This window comes from Centruroides vittatus, unplaced genomic scaffold (assembly GCF_030686945.1).
Source record: "Centruroides vittatus isolate TY-2023 unplaced genomic scaffold, ASM3068694v2 contig_18, whole genome shotgun sequence".
In the NCBI taxonomy this organism is placed as follows: domain Eukaryota; kingdom Metazoa; phylum Arthropoda; class Arachnida; order Scorpiones; family Buthidae; genus Centruroides; species Centruroides vittatus.
In genome coordinates, this window is record NW_027121101.1 from 3,130,333 (window position 1) to 3,149,884 (window position 19,552).

The following is a 19,552-nucleotide window of genomic DNA, read 5'->3' on the forward strand; positions in this document are numbered from 1 at the left end:
TAACATATGAGTGCTCTATGCAGTCCCTATATGAAGAAATTGGAGCTTACACTAATGCAAAAATAGCGTACAGATGTAAGTCAGATACATTCGCCATGTTGAGAAATGAGAAAGATTGGGCCAAAATCGAAAGAACTCCAGGAATATATAAAATCCCATTAAAAGATAAAAGATTCGATAGGGGCCTCGTATATGTCGGATCTACAAAAGATCACTGAAACAACACCTCTCTGAACACAAAATGAATATTGAAAAAAATAAAGGCAATACTGCCTTAGCCCTATATCCCAATGAAAATGACATTATTCCTAACCTACAGCAAGCAACAATGATTCAACAAACCCAACATATAAACCAACTATGAAGTTTGGAGGCATTAGAAATTTTTAAAGTAAACTGCAAAGGCCTGTCAATCAATTTTAAAGAAGAAAAACAACTATCAAGAGCATGGCAGGCTATTTATGACATAATGCTATAACAACTGGCACAGACGCACATTGTTTGGATGATTCGAATTTTGAAATTTTAAAAAATTCCGAAGATAAAGCATTGAAGATCTGAACGGTTAAAAATTGGAGTCACACCAGAAAAACTTATAAAACACCTGAAGAAGACCCTAGAAGTGGGTCGAAAACATTTGCGTTACATTTTTAAGTAGTAACTGCAAAGCTATACAAGGTTAGTAAGACGTATCTGTAATTACCGCTTTGTTTGCTAGATGGATTTAATTTAAATTAAACAATTAATTGCAGCCCAGCATTGTGACAATGTCACAATGCTGGGCTGCAATTTTTAATCATATTTTTTAAATTTAATTTAAAATATATGCTCTGCATCTCAAATTAGTAGTGTCTTGCCCCTGTACATCATACTTTTCCTGTTAGCAATAGTCATGCCAGTCATCTAAGTTCTTTCAGGAGAAAATTTTTAAATTGAAGTAACGTGACTTCTGGTTTGCATATAGTTAAGTTTGTATATAGTTAATTGGGTCCTCCTGCCCCTAATCTTTCCATATCTTGTCTCTGCTTTCATCTATCTAACTCTGTTCTTGAGATTAAGGAAGGAAAGATGGATGGATGACAGTGGGAATTTAAAGGTCTTACATATAACCCTTTATGGTTATATAAATCACATGCTACAAAATTTTTTCACTATAATATAGTAAAAAAAATTAGAGATGAGAAAATACTATCTGCAAATACTCAAATCCTTGAATATCTAATACCAAAAAGTAATCAAGATTTGAGATCTTGAATATACAATCAATGAAAAAAAAATTTGAATACTACAAGTACATCTCTAGTTTAATTTGATTTGTAACAAGAAATAGACTTGATCCTATATCTGCTTGACTGTTTTATGTTTTGTAATTTTCATGTTTGTATGTTCATGTTATTTTCTAATTTTAGTTTTTCTTTATTATTTAAACATTTAGGGCCAGGGGTGACCAGTGAACTATTTTAAAATTATTTTTATTTAAATTCACAAAATACTGATCTGTGAGAGGATTGAAATAAAAAAAACTGGTCTATGAACATAAAGTTTTGAGAAACACTGATATAGTGTATGAAGTAAAAAAAGAATCACATGGAATTGGTGAATATTACTAATAAAATATCACTAATCTTGTGTGATTTTTATGATGTAAATAAACTATTTAAACTAATTTTAAGTATTTTGCTTTATTCAAATAAAGTACTTTTGGAGTCATTTGAATAAAGCGAAAATAAGATTAATTTTAAATATTTTAATATTTTATTTATACATTATCTTAAAATACTGCTAGTTTTATTTGATTTTTATTTTTAATTTATTTAATTATTATTATAAGCTATGTAATGATTTGATAGCTCTTTCCAGCATCATAACATTGTATGGTTTCATGTGAATTTAATAAAATTTAGAGTGGCCAGATTAATATTATTAGTTGGAAATAGGTTAATGCAGATACAATAGATAGTATCTTTGTTAGGTTGGTAGTGTTTTAAAACTAAATTGAAATATGGTACTACTAAATATATATGTACATACATTATACTAGTGATTTTCTTAACAATAGATAATAATTTTATTTATTTGCATATCTAATTTATTTCTAATGTGTTTATTTAAACATGTGATAATTATCATTTGTTTATTAGACAATTTAACAATTCTTTGCTCTGTTGTACTTTCTCTTGAAAAAATACAAATTTTTTAATAGTGTTATTTAAGAATATGGTTTTTAAATTTTTGTTTGTAGAAGAAAATCTTTTGATATATTCATGTAGTATTTAATTCTTAATCAATTTTTTTAACTTCTTTAAAAATCTTATATTAATCATGTAATTGAGTATGAAATTAAACACTAAGGATGTTTACAAATTTATATATAAGTTATTAATTTAATCAAAATTAAATTCAAAATATATTTTTCCATAAAATAAATTATCTTTAAAATATCTGAAAATTAAAATAAGTTTATTACATTTATTTTAAATGAAATTTTTAATTTTTAATGGAGTGAACATTTTCCTTGTATTTTGTATTTAATTTTTAAGAAATATTTTTAATATCCAAATTTATGTTGAAATAATATATTTTATTACTTATTTACTGGAATAGATTATGATTATTTTTAAATATTTAATCTGTATAGTTCATTTGTTTGCTAATTTCAAAATGTGTTGTTTTTTCAAATAAGGAAAATTAGAAATTTATTTTAAATAAATATCCTTGAATTAGAATATAAGGAAAATGACTGAAGAAGAATTTTATTTAATTCAATAACCTTAAGATGCCAATCAGACTTCTATGTATACATATGGAATAATAGTGTGTGATTTATTTTAAAAAGTTTTTTATTTTATAATAATAATAACTTTGTAAAATTTCAGATCTTTAAAAGCAGACAATGGCTACAGTTACATTGTTGAGCAGGGCAAGAGTACAATTATGCAAATGTAAAGTTATACGTTTACAGTCTACTTATACACCTATTAAAAAACTTCTTGTTGCTAATAGAGGTAATTTTAATTTCATATTTTATTATTGTATTACTGTATATTAAATTTTGTAATTAGTTATATCAAATCCAAAAATTTTTTATAGTATAATATACAATTTTAGGTTGGTTTATTAAAATCCTAATTTATTATACCAGTTACTTCATTGTTAAAATATTTATGTATTTAAAAATTATTATAAACTGTAACTTATTATCAAATACAGTATTTACAAATTTTGCTTTTCAAGTAATGCTATTCACATATTCTACACAATTCTTAGTAATATATTTTTATCTTTTATGATAACGTTTTCAGGATATTGTTATTAAAGATAATTTTATAGAAAGTTTTCAGGAAATCACTATTCTGATATATTCCCAATGAAAAAGTTTGTTTTGAATTATTTGATCCTGGATGTTTTGAATTAATAATTTTTTTTTAATAAAATTTGAAATTTGCCCTAATAGATATGATGATTATATTTACATATATTTTGTAAAAAAAATTTTTTTTCAAAATATTCTCTATTATATAATTTTTAAATGATTTTACATAAAATTCTAAAATGTGCACATGCGAAGGATTGTGTATTTATTATTGTAACGTTTGTGAAATATAACACATTATTGCTGATGTGAGATTGTATTATTTGTTTAGAAGCTTATTTTAAACTTTTCTTCACATTTTGTTTGAATAAAATCAAGCTTAAATGTCTTAAGATAAAAAGCATATCAGGCATATTATGCTTTGAGTTTCAGAAAAGATAAAATGTACAAACAGTAAAAAAATTTTGTAATGTGTATGAGGAAGATGCTCCTAAACTTTGCACATGTCAAATGTGGTTTGAACAGTTCTATTCAGGAAATTTTGAAACAAAGGATACAAAATGTACAGGGTACAAAAAAGCTGTCAATGAAGAAAAGTTGCAGGAAGAAATTGTTAAAAATTGACAAACACAATATATATAACCAAACACACCAAAAATAAAGTGAAACACTGAAAACACACAAGCATATTGCAAGTGTGAGACACAATTTGGGCACACAACAGACTTTAAGCTTAACGTGCATTTTTTCACTGTGCAAAGTTCAAACTTTAAAGCATCATTCAAATTCCAAAGCAAATTTGTATCAAATTTAGTGTTTGAACTCAGAAGAGTTTAAAATACAAGTTACCACAGTATCTAAATTTTACGATAAAAAGTAATAAGACTATTTCTTCCTAAAAAGTGATCAAATTAATTTTTCTTAATGTAAATATTTTAAAAAATAATTTAACAGATGATATATTGGTAATACTTAAACAGCTGGCTGGATGATCAGCTGTTTAAGTGTTAAATATATGTCCAGGTGCCTTAATTTCCATAATTAAGGCAGCATCCATTCACTTTGGGAATCGAAGATCAAATCGAGACAGTCAGAAAACCTCAACTTCTCAGGGATGGTCTGTCTTGAATAAATTAGGTCCCCATCCTCACCATTTGGCTGCTCTATTGTGAGCCTGACTGAATGCATAATGGGCCTGAAAAAAGGTACTGCCTTATTAATATGAAAATATTAATATCTTTTCTTAATGAAAATTTAGACTATACAAACAAAGTTTGAGTCCTTTTGCCTATTAGTATCCTTTTAGAATTTTAGATGAATTTTAACGATTTTTAATGTTTGTAGACATCATAGCCTACAAGGAAGGGTCAATGTCAAGATCATTTTTAATTTGTATGTTTTTTAATTGTGTTCATTGGTTAATTTTGAAAATTCGTTTCAAGTCGCTGGCTATTTTGTGGTTCCAGGACTGGAATAAAAGGATACTAATAGGCAAAATGACTCAAACTTCGTTTGTATAGTCTACATTTTCATTAAGAAATTTTGTCAAAATAATTCTGGGCTTCAATGTACAATTAATATTTTTTTTTTTACATTATGAAATATTTTAGTATTTTTTAAATGAATTTGATAAATTTGAAAATGATTGGGGGGTAATTATATGGGTTTAATGATATTTTTAAATCATATTCTATACGCACATATGGAATTGGATTATTTCACAATGATGAAATTTAATTTTTATTTTGAGATGTAATATTAAAAATGAAATTCTTTAAACTTTTTTTATAATAAATACTTGCTCCCAAAAATTCTAAATTCTTATTTCTAATTTAATTGAAACAAATTATATTGCAGCAAATTTGATGGAAATTTAATTAATGAATGAAATTGAAATAAATTATTTTAAAATTTTATATAGTAGTGTTTCATTAATCAAAAATTTTTATCATAAAGTTTAAATAAATAAATAGAAAATTGATAGATTATATGATATGTTATAGTAAAAATAAAATCAATACCTTAACATATGATTTAGTTTCATATCACAGAGAGGGTGACCAGAATTTACCAAAAATGCATTTTTTTCTTTTTTTGTTTCAAAATTGAAGGATGCATTTGACAACATTCAATTTGTTCTCTTGTTTTTGTTTTTCTGTTCCATCCATTTGTTATGTTTTAAATTTAAGTTTTTAAAATGCTGAAAGTTATCCAGCTCAAAGCAGAAACTATAAAAAATTTGTTTTCTAATGAAAGTTTTAATACACAAGACATCCAAAAAGAAATTTAAAAAGAATGGCTTTACAGCTTTCAAAGGTAAAATAAGACAAATTAAAGCAGCCAGTGAAAAGGTGGCAAAAAGAAAAAGAATGCAAGACTCAGTCTTAGCACATGATCAAATTGATTGCCAAAGAAGTTGCAAAGAAGAATATATTGTCTCATAGGATGATTTGCAATCATTTTATATGAAACAATATATTCTTCTATTAATTACTTCACAATTGATCATCAGATAGCTATTCAAGAAGTTCTTGGTTAGATAACAAAGTGAAAAGAGAATGTTCATGAAGCAAATAAAAGTTAAGAGAAGAACAAAAGATCAATTGCAGACAGTTATATGAAAAAATCTTGCAGCTGGTAGATGACAATATTTCATGTTGAATGAGGCATGGTCTTATCTAAGTTATTGCAATGATGAAAAGAGATTTTGTTACATTAAACCTGGGAAACAGCCATTCAAAAGTTGGCTGACATATTACACTTAAAGTTGGCCTGTGGGTTTTATGTAATTGGTAGGAATGGTATATTAACACATCAAAGTGCTTCTTAAGTCAAAGATTAATGGAGAAATATACTGTGACCATGTTTTAAACCTGCTTTTTTAAAAGTATCAATCAAAATTATATTGTTTTGAGATGGACAAAAGTTATTTCATCATGATAAAGCTTCATCACATGATGAAATGATTGAACTAAATTACATTTAAGATATAAGAAAATTGGTATGTGAAAAATAAATAAATATTCTATACAAATCTTCTGAAATCTCCTTGGACTTGTTTACCTCAAGCAAAAACCTTTCTCTTTAAAGGTGCACATAGTAGCTGGCCTATGGCAAAACAAACAAGATTTAGAATGCGATATATCAAGATTGATCAAATAAGCATTTCAAGATTGGAAACTGATACAGAATATAGTTCTTGTGTGTGTTTTGAAACAAAAAACACAAAAATGGACTATGCAATCAATTACTGCTTGTCTAACTATTATTCTAGTAAATAACGTTCAATTGCTCTGTAATAGAAATGAAAGTTCATAATTGTTTTCAAAATGCAAATAAATTTTGACATTTTGCATTTGTACCTGCTGATAATGGAGATTAACAATTTTCTTTTTCTATACTTGTCAGCTATGCATTTAATCAGTTATTGATAAAATAAATTTCAATTTGAATTTAGCTAAATAAATTCATATGCTTGAAATCTCAGAAAAAATAGAAACTTATACCTGTGTGTAGAATATTGTTTTTAAAACACTTGTATTAAAGCTAGAATCAACTGAGTGAATCATACCTTTCCCAGCCACCAAAACTTTATTAAAACAAATGTTTTTGGCCACTTTTAAAGACCTGCCTCAGGTTTTTAAACCAATGCAATTTGAACATTTAAACTGATAAATCCAATGAATTAACATTCTTACATTGCTTTTTGTATTTGAAATATGAATTCAAAAATTGAATAAACTGACTTATTTTAATGCTGGGATGTTAAAACATAAATTATATTTTCTGTATATTATATATATATGTATTATTCAGAGTGTAAAACGAGAATATATATGACAAAAATAAAATAAGTAAACAAATGGAAAAAAACATGTAAGTTAAAAAATGTTTTACCCTAAGTCTATGAAGTTGATTGTATGCTATTGTATCACTGGAAAAGGTCAAAAACATTTTTTTAAAGCAAGTTGCTAGAAATTGTGTGGAAGGTGTGATGCTTTCATTTTGTTTTCCAAATTAATTAAATACAGTAGAGTCGTTTATCCGAACACTGGTTGTCTAAAATGTCGGTTATCCAAAAGCTTTCCAGTTGGACTGTGTTGTGCTGAATCGAACTTTTTGGATACTAGATTTACTTCTAAAGTATAATTTTTATGTTTTTATATTTTTCAATATATTTATTTTGTTTGTACAAAACGAAGAAATAATTTTTAACTATACAATAGCCTCAATTATTAGTATAAAAATCTTCTTTTCTTTAAAAATGACGAAAATTCAACATGAAGTGACATGCAACGGAGAAAAATTTCAACATCGGACAGGTTAATATATTTTTTCGTACATAATCGGTTATCCGAAAAATCAGTTATCCGAACAACCCCAGTCCCCAATTGATTCGGATAAATGACTCTACTGGAATGTCAAATTGTCATATTGGCATTTTTCTATTTAGTTTTTAAAATAATCATTTTCTACTTAATACATATTTCAAACCAATTAGAAAATGTTTTGTAGTGCTTTGCGACTATGTATTCTTGTGTTTTGGTTTTCCCCTCGACCCCTTCGTTTTCATTCATGATACCATCTTTTTCCAGTTCACTTTATGCTGGCTGCTGGGTTGGCCAGTAGAGGTCACGTGGGGGGAGGATATCCTCTTGGCACAGTATAAAAGGTTGCGATCCACGTGTGGTAGGCACTTTTTTTTTTCTTGTTCCCACTTGTGGTGTTCTGGCCACCTGTGAACAAATACGAGATAGAGGCAGCAAGTGTGAAAGGACCAAGTATGGGATGAAGTTGGAAGAGACAGCATTCTATTTCCATCCAACCAAGGACACTTTAATGTCGAGTTACAACATATTCAAGGAAAGGAAGATTGGTGGGAGATTCATTCGAACATATTAGTTTTCTTGTTCATTGTTTGTACGTGGGGGAAAATTGTCATGAGCAGGTTAGTTTGTATTTGTGTGTTACATGCCCTATGCTGTTCATTTTCTTTTGTCGTTGCATGCCATGAGTCTCCTTCAAGGAGAGGAGAGAAGGAAAGGAAATGTGAAACGCGTGAAGCATTATATTGTTATTATTTGGGAGATTGAAAATTTGTCAAATTTGTGATAGTTCATGATACATGTATATATATTGTGATTGTGTCAAACTGGAATTAATTAAAAGCCCAGTATATCTGTCAAGCTGTTGTTTTTCAAACTTGTCCATTTTTTTTTTCTAGCTCTGTAGATCTCATTCCACAAGGTATTTTACAGTTTAATATTACAGTAGAGCAGTAGCGCCGCTAGCTGTTTGAGCGCCCGTGTGCAATACCGATTATGCCGCCTCTGTTTAAATACGACTACCTATGCTGAGCTTTCCAGCGATGCCAATTTGCCGCCCCCTGGACGTGCCGCCCGCGTGCGGTGCATGCCTTGCACGCCCGCTTACGGCGGCCTTGCAGTAGAGCATCGATTATCCGACTCAATTGAGGAGTGGGGTTGGTCGGATAACTGAAAAAACGGATAACCGAAAAGTATGAAAAAATACATTATTAGTATAGTATATTAGTATATCGCTATTAACCTACTTCGCGTTGAATTTTCATCGATGTTAAGCCTAACAAAATTTTTTTTAAAATAATAATCGTCGCTATTGTATCGTTAAAAATAATTTCTTTATTTTCCACAAAATAAAGACAAAATAAAAAATTAAGCATGGTTTAAATACTGGCCTCCCTTTTATGGTCAAGCCAGTGTTGCCAGCTAAAACATGCAAAAATTTAACAAAAATAATATTAAAGTAGCCAAGACATAGCCAAATATTGTAGCGCCACATCACTAGCGGACATTTGAATTTGCTGACTAGAACGCGGTCGGTTAACCGATGTGACGGTTAATCGGGGGTCGGATAATCGATGCTCTACTGTATTTGAACTACTAAAAAAGATGACCTTTCAAATTCTGCAGATCCAAAACAACTCTTCATAAACTGTAATACTTTTGACTGCTGAATTTTGTTCTTATTTGTTTTATTACTCTGAAAGCATTTTTCAAAATACTTGGTATATTAATTTAAGATTTATGCTTAATAAATTTTTAACAAAAATTGTTTATATAATGGTTGTAAATATATAAAAGTATTTGTTTATCTATAATTCATTTCTGTGTAGTTTCTGTTCATATTTATTCTGTTCTGTTTCTGTTCATATTTGGATAAAAATTATTGATTTAAAAATGAATAATTTTTATTTAAAGTTAGCACAAAAAGCATTGTTTTTTTTTTTTTTTAAATCATACTTAGTATAACCATAAATCTGTTCAGTTTGAATCTAGTTAGCATCATCTGTTATTAACTATAATGTACTTTATCATCATATTTATTAACAAATTTTTTTCATTAATTTAAAATACACTTTTATCACGTAATATAGATCTATTTCTTTATTTTAAAAATAAAATTAAGTTAGTGATTGATTAGTGAAAGACAAATAAATTATATATATATATATATATATTGATATTAATTTAATATATATTTTACTGAAAGTTTTTAAGTAAATATTTTATTTTTCCATGAGATCAAATCTTTCTATTCAGTTGTATTGAGAAAAGGAGGTTACATTCATAGTTTTCTCTCAAATTTCTGCTGTAGAATGTTTTGCATGAATGAAATAGAAAAGCCTTTTTTACTTTATTTATAATAACCTTATACAAAGTACCAGTAAATATTTCAATATTTTGTTTACTGAGAATTAAATGCACCGAGAATTGTAATTGGCCAAAGTTGTATGAAGAATTACAAGAATGTTCTTATTCTGAATTATTTAATATATTTATGTAAATTTTGAAATTAAGCAATATAAAATTAATTATATGCACAGATTAATTTATTTGCAAACATATTAATTATATTTTAATTTACAGAAAATCTAATGATTAAGAATTAATATTATTCTTTTTAATAAAAACAAACATAAAAGTTTCATTTGGAAAATTAAAAATTATTTTTACAGGAGAAATATCAATAAGAGTATTTAGAGCATGTGCAGAATTAGGGATTCGTTCAGTTGCTGTGTATTCAGAACAAGACAAAATGCATATGCATCGACAGAAAGCTGATGAAGCATATCTTATCGGTAAAGGATTGCCACCTGTTCAAGCTTATTTAAACGTTCCTGAAATAATAAGAATTGCACAAGTAAGTTTAGAAACTTCTATTTTATTCTGTGTTTTTATACAGTTTCATTTAATAAGAATCCTATTTTGACAACAGGAAAATGATGTTGATGCTATTCATCCTGGTTATGGATTTTTATCAGAAAGATCAGATTTTGCTGAAGCATGTATCAATGCAGGAATTAAATTTATTGGGCCATCTCCTAATGTTGTAAAAAAAATGGGAGATAAAGTTGCTGCTCGTGAGGCTGCTATTTCAGCAGGTATGAAAACTACAATGTAGTATTTTATTTACTTATAACACATCACTCAATAAGTCTCTAGTCTGACACATATATGGCAACACTGTTGACAGATCATATGATTTCTGGATAGTACCAACCTTCAAACGATGTGTGTCAAAATTTCATGACATTCTGACAATTAGTTTACAGGTTACAGTGGTTTTAGCGACCCCAGTTCTGTAATTTTCAAAACAATGGATAAAAAAGAATTTTGTGTTGATTAAACATTGTTTTTTGATGGAAAAAACTGTTGAAGCCAAACAGTTGTTTGATAAGGGTTATGGAGACTCTGCACCAGGGAAATCAACTATTATTGACTGCTATGCTGAATTTAAATGCGGTTGTACAAACACTGATGATGCTGAACACTCTGGTCGCCCAAAATTTGCAGTTGTTCCGGAAAACATAAAAAAAAAGTCCACAAAATAGTTTTGAAAGACCATAAAGTGAAGTTGCGTAAGATAGCTAACACCTTAAAGATATCAGAAGGTGGTGTGTTTACAATTTTACATGAAGATTTGAGCATGCGTAAGTTGCTTTTGAAGTGGGTGCTCACACCAGACCAAAACAAACAACGCGTTGATGATTCAGAGTGCTGTTTGGAGCTGTTCAAATGAGATAAAAAAGATTTCTTGTGTTGGTACGTGACAATAGATGAAACATGGATCCATTACAACACACCTGAATCAAAAAGATCATCAGCTGAGTGAACAGCAGCCGGTGAAAGTCATCCAAAGTGACCAAAAACTCAAAAGTCAGTCTGGCAAGGTTATGGCATCTGAATTTTGGGATGCGCATGGTATTTTGTTTATCGACTATCTTGAGAAAAGTAAAACTATCAATAGCAAATATTATATGGCACTATTGGATCAATTGAGTGTAGAAATCAAGAAAAATGCCCTCACATGCAAAAGAAAAAGTGCTGTTCCACCAAGACAATGACCATGTCACAAGTCAATGAAAACAATGGTTAAATTGAATGAATTCATCCAAAAAAATAACAGAATAGGACACTCCATACAATATAACACATGTTAACACTCCAGTACATATGTATGCATTCTGCTTAGCTCAGATAAACTGCTGTCTGTGCATTTTACTCATCAGTAATAGCTTCTTACATGGACAGTAGGCTTTTAAATTCATTTTGCAAGTTTGCTAGGTGACATAGCACAGCTTGTGCATTCACTTCTATGCTTGTCTGCTCTTCCACTACTTTGTTTGAAAGAACTAGTAAGATGTTCTTGCAGGCTGAAATGCTTCAGCATTCTATTCTGGCATGGCATATTTATGCATTTACTTCCTGATCCAGCTTTGCTTTCATTGTTGTGAAGTTCATGTCTTTGTAACAAATGCCCAATTGTTGAATGATTACTATGCACACACTCTGCACTATTTTGTAAATAGCATAGAGAATGCATTGTTCTTTCTACCTTCTTCTCCCTCTTATCTCTTTAAAGGCAAACTGTCTTGTCTTTGTTTTTCTCCACTATCTCCTTTTGTGTTTTTATGTTCCTAAAGTTTATATTAGATTTGTTCCTTATCCACGTTTGTCCTATGGGTGCTGAAATATTCTACTTATAATTAGTTACAGCTTTAGTATTTTGTGTCCAGATTATACAGTAGCAATATCAAAATTTTTAAATCAGTAATTAATTTTTAGTGCATCTCTCATAGCTTTTAGCAAGAATTTCTATGATTAGCTATGTTCACACTAACTTCATTGTCAGTTCAAGTTGAATGTTCACGTCTAGATTGAGGCAATAATGGCAGAATTATTTTACAATATATTGAATGAAAATTTGTATTTATTAGTTCTATTTATTTATCTAAATATTTTCAAAAGCCAAAAGTTTATTATTAAACTTTTAAATACTTGTCAAATTTATAATATATAAGTGAAAATGCAAAGGGAATACCAAAGTCTGGGAAGTTATGATAAAATTCAGAGTGTGTAGACTCCGCAAGCACGTGGTTTGCGGGTATGAAAGGAAGTGGAAATGAATAGTCGGTAGAAGCGTATAGATAAACAAACAAAGGTTTATTAATTACACACACAAAAAAAGGGGGATTGATCGCCTGATTTAAACAGGCAAACAGCGTTCTTAACAAAATTAAGGATGACAATAACACTATGATTACAACAGTAATTAATCGCGAGACTAAAACTAATACGCGATTAAACCTTAAAAAACTATACAAACATTTACAAGATGGTAGATACCGTCGCCGTATTTCGTGGGACACGTAGTTACGAAATGAGATTCTTCTCGCTGGTTCTTGTTTTTTTTTTTCTTCCTGATCGGCTGCTCTGCTTCGAATCCTTTCTCTCGTCTCTTCACCGCTCCAGATCCCCGATCCACGAAAGAGAAGAATGAAAAAATGCCTCGACACGTGGAAGTCACCCGTTTATATCTCCCACCATCCGGGAGCTTTTTCTTTTCCTCCCACGTGATCCTCCAAATAGCCAATCAAAAACCACGGCACAGCAATGACGACAACAGACGGTACGGTACACAACAAAATGGCTGTGCGTCACATCTAAAACCCGATACAACAACATATACGCGACGCGACATAAACGAAAAAACAAACATATAAATAGAACAATCGAACAAAAAAAAAATACATAAATATATACATATAGTTAATAGCGGCGAAGCGCTACATATCTCCCCTCGGAGACGATTAACTACCGTAGTGTAGCCTACGGAAGTCAATCTCACGATGCCTTAGGTTGTACGGTCGCTTGCTTATGCCTTCGTCAGCGCTATTCCCCTGCGGAACGTCGTTGCCAACACCCTTTACCCTAACATCACTGCTCCTCAATCTCCTGTTCCATCTCCCATCTTGACCCTCCTCTTCATCCTCTATTTCATGATCGCTAGGTTGCCTTTTTCCTCCCCTTTTTCTCTCCCCACGCCTAGTTTTTTCTACCGGTTCTCCGTAGCACATCTTTATACGGTCAACATGGACAGTCTCCCTGTCTTTGAAGTTACACCCTTCTACGCAATACGTAGTCGGGTTCACAACTCTAATGATGCGGAAGGGCCCTTTGTATTTATCCGCGAATTTATTTTTCTTTCCCCCCTTCTTTCTCACCCAGACCTTTTGTCCTACTAAAAACTTCTCCAATTTTCGCCCCTTACTCCCGTATTCTCTTCTTTTCTCGTTAAATTTGGTAGCGCGTTTCCCTGCCGACTCCCTTAGAGCACGAAGTTTTGTGATGAGAAACGTCCTACGCTCGTCAGTCGTGCTTTCATCGACGTGTTGTTCGAAATTTGGAATGCGGGGATCTATTCCATATAACAGGAATGCAGGCGACTCGCCAATTGCCAAGTGGTGCGAATTATTATAAGCGAAGCAGGCCGGATAAATCATTTCATCCCATTCCGCCCCTCCTCTCTCCGAGGACTTTGATATCATCTCTATTAGCGACTTGTTAACTCTTTCACATAACCCGTTTGAACACGGTCTGTAGGCTGTAGTAATGTTTCTCTTGATCCCAAGCCACTTACAACAATCGGAGAACAGGGACGAAAGAAAATTCGTCCCCCTATCCGAGATAATAGTTTCGGGTGCACCATAACGACAGATTATTGAGTTAAAGATAGCATTGCTAACCGACCACGCAGTTTGATCTCTTAAGGGGTGAATCTCTACAAATCTCGTGAAAATATCGATCATCACAAGGATAAAGCTATTCCCTTGACTCGTCGTATTAAGGGGACCTATGATGTCGACGGCGATCTTCTGAAAAGGGGCATTAGCCACCTCATTCTCCTGAAATGGGGCCTTTCCCTTATGAATATTGTGCCTCTGACACTTTTCACAGGTCCTAACCACTTCCTCTACTTTATCCTTTAGGTTTCTGACATAATAATGCTTTTCGATGCTCATCATCGTCTTCCGTACTCCCCAATGCCCCGACAGATTATTATTATGAATAGCCTTGATTAACTCCTTGGAAATGTCTTCCCCCACGCAGACCTGGTTGTGATACTGATCGCGCGCCCTGAAATAACTTTGCCTATATAGGCATTCGTCCACTACTATATACTGTGGCATCTTACTCCTTATGCCGTTACCATCAGGAGTTCTCATTAAATCCCGTTTAATAGGTCCAAAAAATTCGTCTCTGTCTTGCGACAAACGTATTTCGTACCTATCAGGAATAGCAAATTTCGTGGCCCCTACCTCAACGTGATATACCCCATTAACGTTCCTTGACAAAAAGTCCGCCACATTATTATTCACGCCCTTAACGTGCTGCACCTCGATGTCATAATCCATGAGCTCCATCACCCATCTGATTAAGCGATTGCTTCCGTTTTTGATGTTACTAAGAAAGACCAAAGGCTTGTGATCGGAGAGAATTATTGTCCTTTGCCCCAAGATTAAAAACTTAAAATGCCTCAGGGCCATGATTATGGCCAAACACTCCTTTTCTATGGTCGAGTAATTAAGTTCAGCTCCCTGAAACCTCTTACTGAAGTAGCCGATCGGTACTAAGCCCCCCTCTCTGCGTTGCTCTAGCACTGCAGCAGCCGCTATCTTAGAAGCATCGGTGTGTAAGAAAAAGGGTTCATTAAAATTAGGGTGTGCTAATAATGGCGGTGTGGCGATGGCTTCCTTCAACTTTTCGAACCCTTGTTGGCACTCCAGACCCCACACAAATTTTTTTCCCTTCTTTGTTAACTCGGTAAGCGGTGCGGCAAGGTCAGCAAAGGATGGTATAAAATTTCGAAAAAACCCTACCGCGCCAAGGAAACTGCGGACACCTTTCACGCTCTGGGGCGCCCTCACCATTCTTATGGATTCGATGTTACTCGGGTCCGGACGTACTCCCTCCCTACTAATTATGTGCCCTAGATAACTTACTTCTTCCGCTAATATCTGGCATTTTTTTGGGTTAAGTTTAAGGCCTTCGCTATTCAGGGTGCTGATGACGCGATCGAACAAATCAAGGTGGTCCTCTAATGTTTGGGAAAACAAAACGATGTCGTCTTGAAAGACGAAGCAAGAGTTCCCTACGAACTTAGCCAGGATTTTCGTCATGACATATTGAAAAAATCTCCCACTGTTCTTACCCCCTTGAGGCATCCGGCAAAGTTGGTATTTGCCCCAAGGTGTGGAGAACGCGAAAACATGCCTCACCCTGGGATCCAAGGGGATCTGAAAATAACCCGCCTTAAGGTCTAGAACCGAAAAATATTTATTCCCATTAAGCTGAGACAATATGTCATCGATCCTAGCCATCGGAAAAACCTGCGTTTTCGTTATTTCGTTTACCTTCCTCAGATCCAGAGTGACGCGGAGCTCGCCAGAGTCCTTCGGAACGACGTGTATCGGGGAGTTCCACTCTGACGTGCTCTCCTCGCAAATTCCCGCCTTCAGGAGATCATTAATTTGTCTTTTGAGGGCAGGCAAGTAGCTGTATGGGATACGGTATTGCTTAACTTTTATCGGACACTCAGACGTCAATTCAAGGGAGTGCACGTGATCTTTGGTCCCCGATAACTCTGAAACTTCGTTAGCCATAGCGTTTGGATACCTTTTTAACACATCGATCACCCTCTCCTTAACCTTCTCCTCAAGGTGATCCAACTTCCATAACCCCGTCTTATCACCTAGCTCAGTGTTTATATTAATGGAGAAATCCCCACTTCCCCTCAGGTTCGTACTATTCACAACTACCCTGATGCCAGTCAGCAGCTCTGGGTGTTGGCAAATAACATCCATGCCGAAAATTAAGTCATAGTCCGTCCCCTTTGGAAAACTCAAACTAGGAGCCTTAGCACATACCCTACACCCGTTCTCGAATCTACAATCGATAATTACAGCCTCATCACTTCTCAGGAGAGCACCTGACATTCCGCTTATACAGGAATCATTAAACACAACCCAGTTTCTATTCTGTTTTCTTATATTTTCAGCTAGCTCGTCTCTAATAACGGTCCTTTCCGCGCCCGTGTCGACTAGGCAAGTAACCATGGTACCTAATATTAGACCTTCGATTGTCGGTAACCCGCGTCTGGATAATTGGATCCTCGTGGTCAGTTCCAATCTCACGCTCTGGCCATCTGTCTGACCTCCCAAATGGCCCTCCATTAGTTTAAATGCCTACGCTTATTGCACTGTCTAGCCAGGTGCCCCTTCTCCCCGCAAGCATAGCATCTTCTCTCATTGCTCCACTTTCTATCGGGATTCCCATTTCCCTTCATACATTCTGTTAACGATGCGACCGACTCCGTCAATGCCCGTATTTGACCCTCGAGCTCTGCAATACGGCTGTTCACGCCATCCTCTTTCTCAGAGGACGAAACCTTATGTTCTGAATTCGTGCACACCTCGCTCATTATTTTCCCTTTTCCGCAAGCCGCCTCAATCTCTTCCTCTTCCTCTGCCCTACATATCGCTTGGTCCAAGGTGTCCGGATGTTTTTGCATTACCTGCCTCCGGATGTCAGTGGCCAAACCTCTCAAAAAACACTCTTTCACAGCGTTATCCCGGAGCGTGGCCAAGTTACTGTTACGAGCCACGGCGCGCGAGAACAAAGACCTTATGTGGATTCCGTACTCACAGACTTTCTCTCCTCTCTTTTGGGCTATTTTTAGGACTTGACTGAAAGGATCTTGTTCTTTAAACAAATATCAAGCAATGGGATCGGTTATTGTATATTTAAAAAACAATAATCTTTAAAAAATTGTAAAAATTCTTTAAAAATAAACGAGTTTCTAAAATTAACTCTTTTCTATCCGACTTCGAAAGAGCTAAGAACTGAGATGGACACCGTGGAAATTAACAAATACTTCTTACTTTATTATTCACCATCCATGTGTTATTGGATATTTGGAATATTTTGCGAAATGCATTTGGATATTTTGAATGATAACACATGGATGGTGAATAATAAAGTAAGAAGTATTTGTTAATTTCCACGGTGTCCATCTCAGTTCTTAGCTCTTTCGAAGTCGGATAGAAAAGAGTTAATTTTAGAAACTCGTTTATTTTTAAAGAATTTTTACAATTTTTTAAAGATTATTGTTTTTTAAGATCTTGTTCTTTGTCCCTCCGATCGAAGCATTTAATGAGACCCCTCTTTATTTCGTCGTAACTCGTGATGCCTTGGTCCCTTAGGTCAAAAAACACCGACAGTGGTTCACCCTTAAGCCTGGCCTGAACCACGGTTACTTTGACTTGCTCCTCCCAACCTGCGAGAGACGCCATGTTTTCCACTGTTTGAAAGAAGCGACATATATCCAAAACATCGCCTGGCGAATTCGTAAAGCATGGGATCATCCCCATGAACCCGGTAACAATAGGGACGTTACTGATCCCCTCCATTGCCAATCCGGATGATACTACAGTATGGCTTTCCATAAGGAAAGAAAAAAAATTTTCAAAACCGAAGATGTGCAGCGCAGCGACGAATACGTTATACAAATAGTAGGGCCTGGAATGTGCGACGGACTGAACGAAAATGAAATGAGGGGATGAACGCTAAACCGACTATTCACTATCCTGTCGCGGACGCCAATGTAGACTCCGCAAGCACGTGGTTTGCGGGTGTGAAAGGAAGTGGAAATGAATAGTCGGTAGAAGCGTATAGATAAACAAACAAAGGTTTATTAATTACACACACAAAAAAAGGGGGATTGATCGCCTGATTTAAACAGGCAAACAGCGTTCTTAACAAAATTAAGGATGACAATAACACTATGATTACAACAGTAATTAATCGCGAGACTAAAACTAATACGCGATTAAACCTTAAAAAAACTATACAAACATTTACAAGATGGTAGATACCGTCGCCGTATTTCGTGGGACACGTTGTTACGAAATGAGATTCTTCTCGCTGGTTCTTGTTTTTTTTTTCTTCCTGATCGGCTGCTCTGCTTCGAATCCTTTCTCTCGTCTCTTCACCGCTCCAGATCCCCGATCCACGAAAGAGAAAAACGAAAAATGCCTCCACACGTGGAAGTCACCCGTTTATATCTCCCACCATCCGGGAGCTTTTTCTTTTCCTCCCACGTGATCCTCCAAATAGCCAATCAAAAACCACGGCACAGCAATGACGACAACAGACGGTACGGTACACAGCAAAATGGCTGTGCGTCACATCTAAAACCCGATACAACAACATATACGCGACGCGACATAAACGAAAAAACAAACATATAAATAGAACAATCGAACAAAAAAAAATACATAAATATATACATATAATTAATAGCGGCGAAGCGCTACACAGGCAAATGCTCCTCAAATGTTCTTCAGAACTATTTGTTGCAGGGAGATCACCCCTGCTATCTCTAGGATGATGCTTATGGAGGATGATGCCTGTTGTAGGGCACAACTTTACATTGGGATCCTCAATGTTCCAATTTGAGGATCAGTTCACTGGCTCCTGATTTCAGTTGTGATGTATCTCTCAATTCTCTGCCATTCTCTTTTCCATTCATCTCTTATTATTTTTATTCCAGTTGAGTGTTTTAACCAACCAAAAATTTTGAATCTCACTACATGATGATAAAAATGTTGTGTGTTAGATGGATTCTCTAAAGTCAAAAGTGCTAATGGACCAATTTGCAACTACATATGAATAGTTTTATATAAGGTTTTTTGTTTAAGCTAGGCTTAAACAAAAAACAGCTTTGAGTTTTTTGTTAGAGGGTTGATGAATATGTAAATAACAATATAAAACTATTCATATGTCGTTGCACATTGGTCCATTAACACCTTTATCTTTAGAGCATTCACTCACAAACTATATTAAAACTAGATACAGT

General features: G+C 33.6%; 1 protein-coding gene across 1 annotated transcript in view; it reads left to right on the top strand.

The window, feature by feature from the left end:
- The window catches only part of PCB (Pyruvate carboxylase), a 58,396-nt gene that overhangs the window by 8,272 nt on the left and 30,572 nt on the right, over positions 1-19,552 (top strand). Inside the window, exons 2-4 of the mRNA XM_067263779.1 lie at positions 2,877-3,005; positions 10,311-10,495; positions 10,571-10,736. Of these exons, the coding sequence (XP_067119880.1) occupies positions 2,894-3,005; positions 10,311-10,495; positions 10,571-10,736 (463 nt within the window). The 5' untranslated portion in view covers positions 2,877-2,893. The remainder of the gene's footprint in view (positions 1-2,876; positions 3,006-10,310; positions 10,496-10,570; positions 10,737-19,552) is intronic.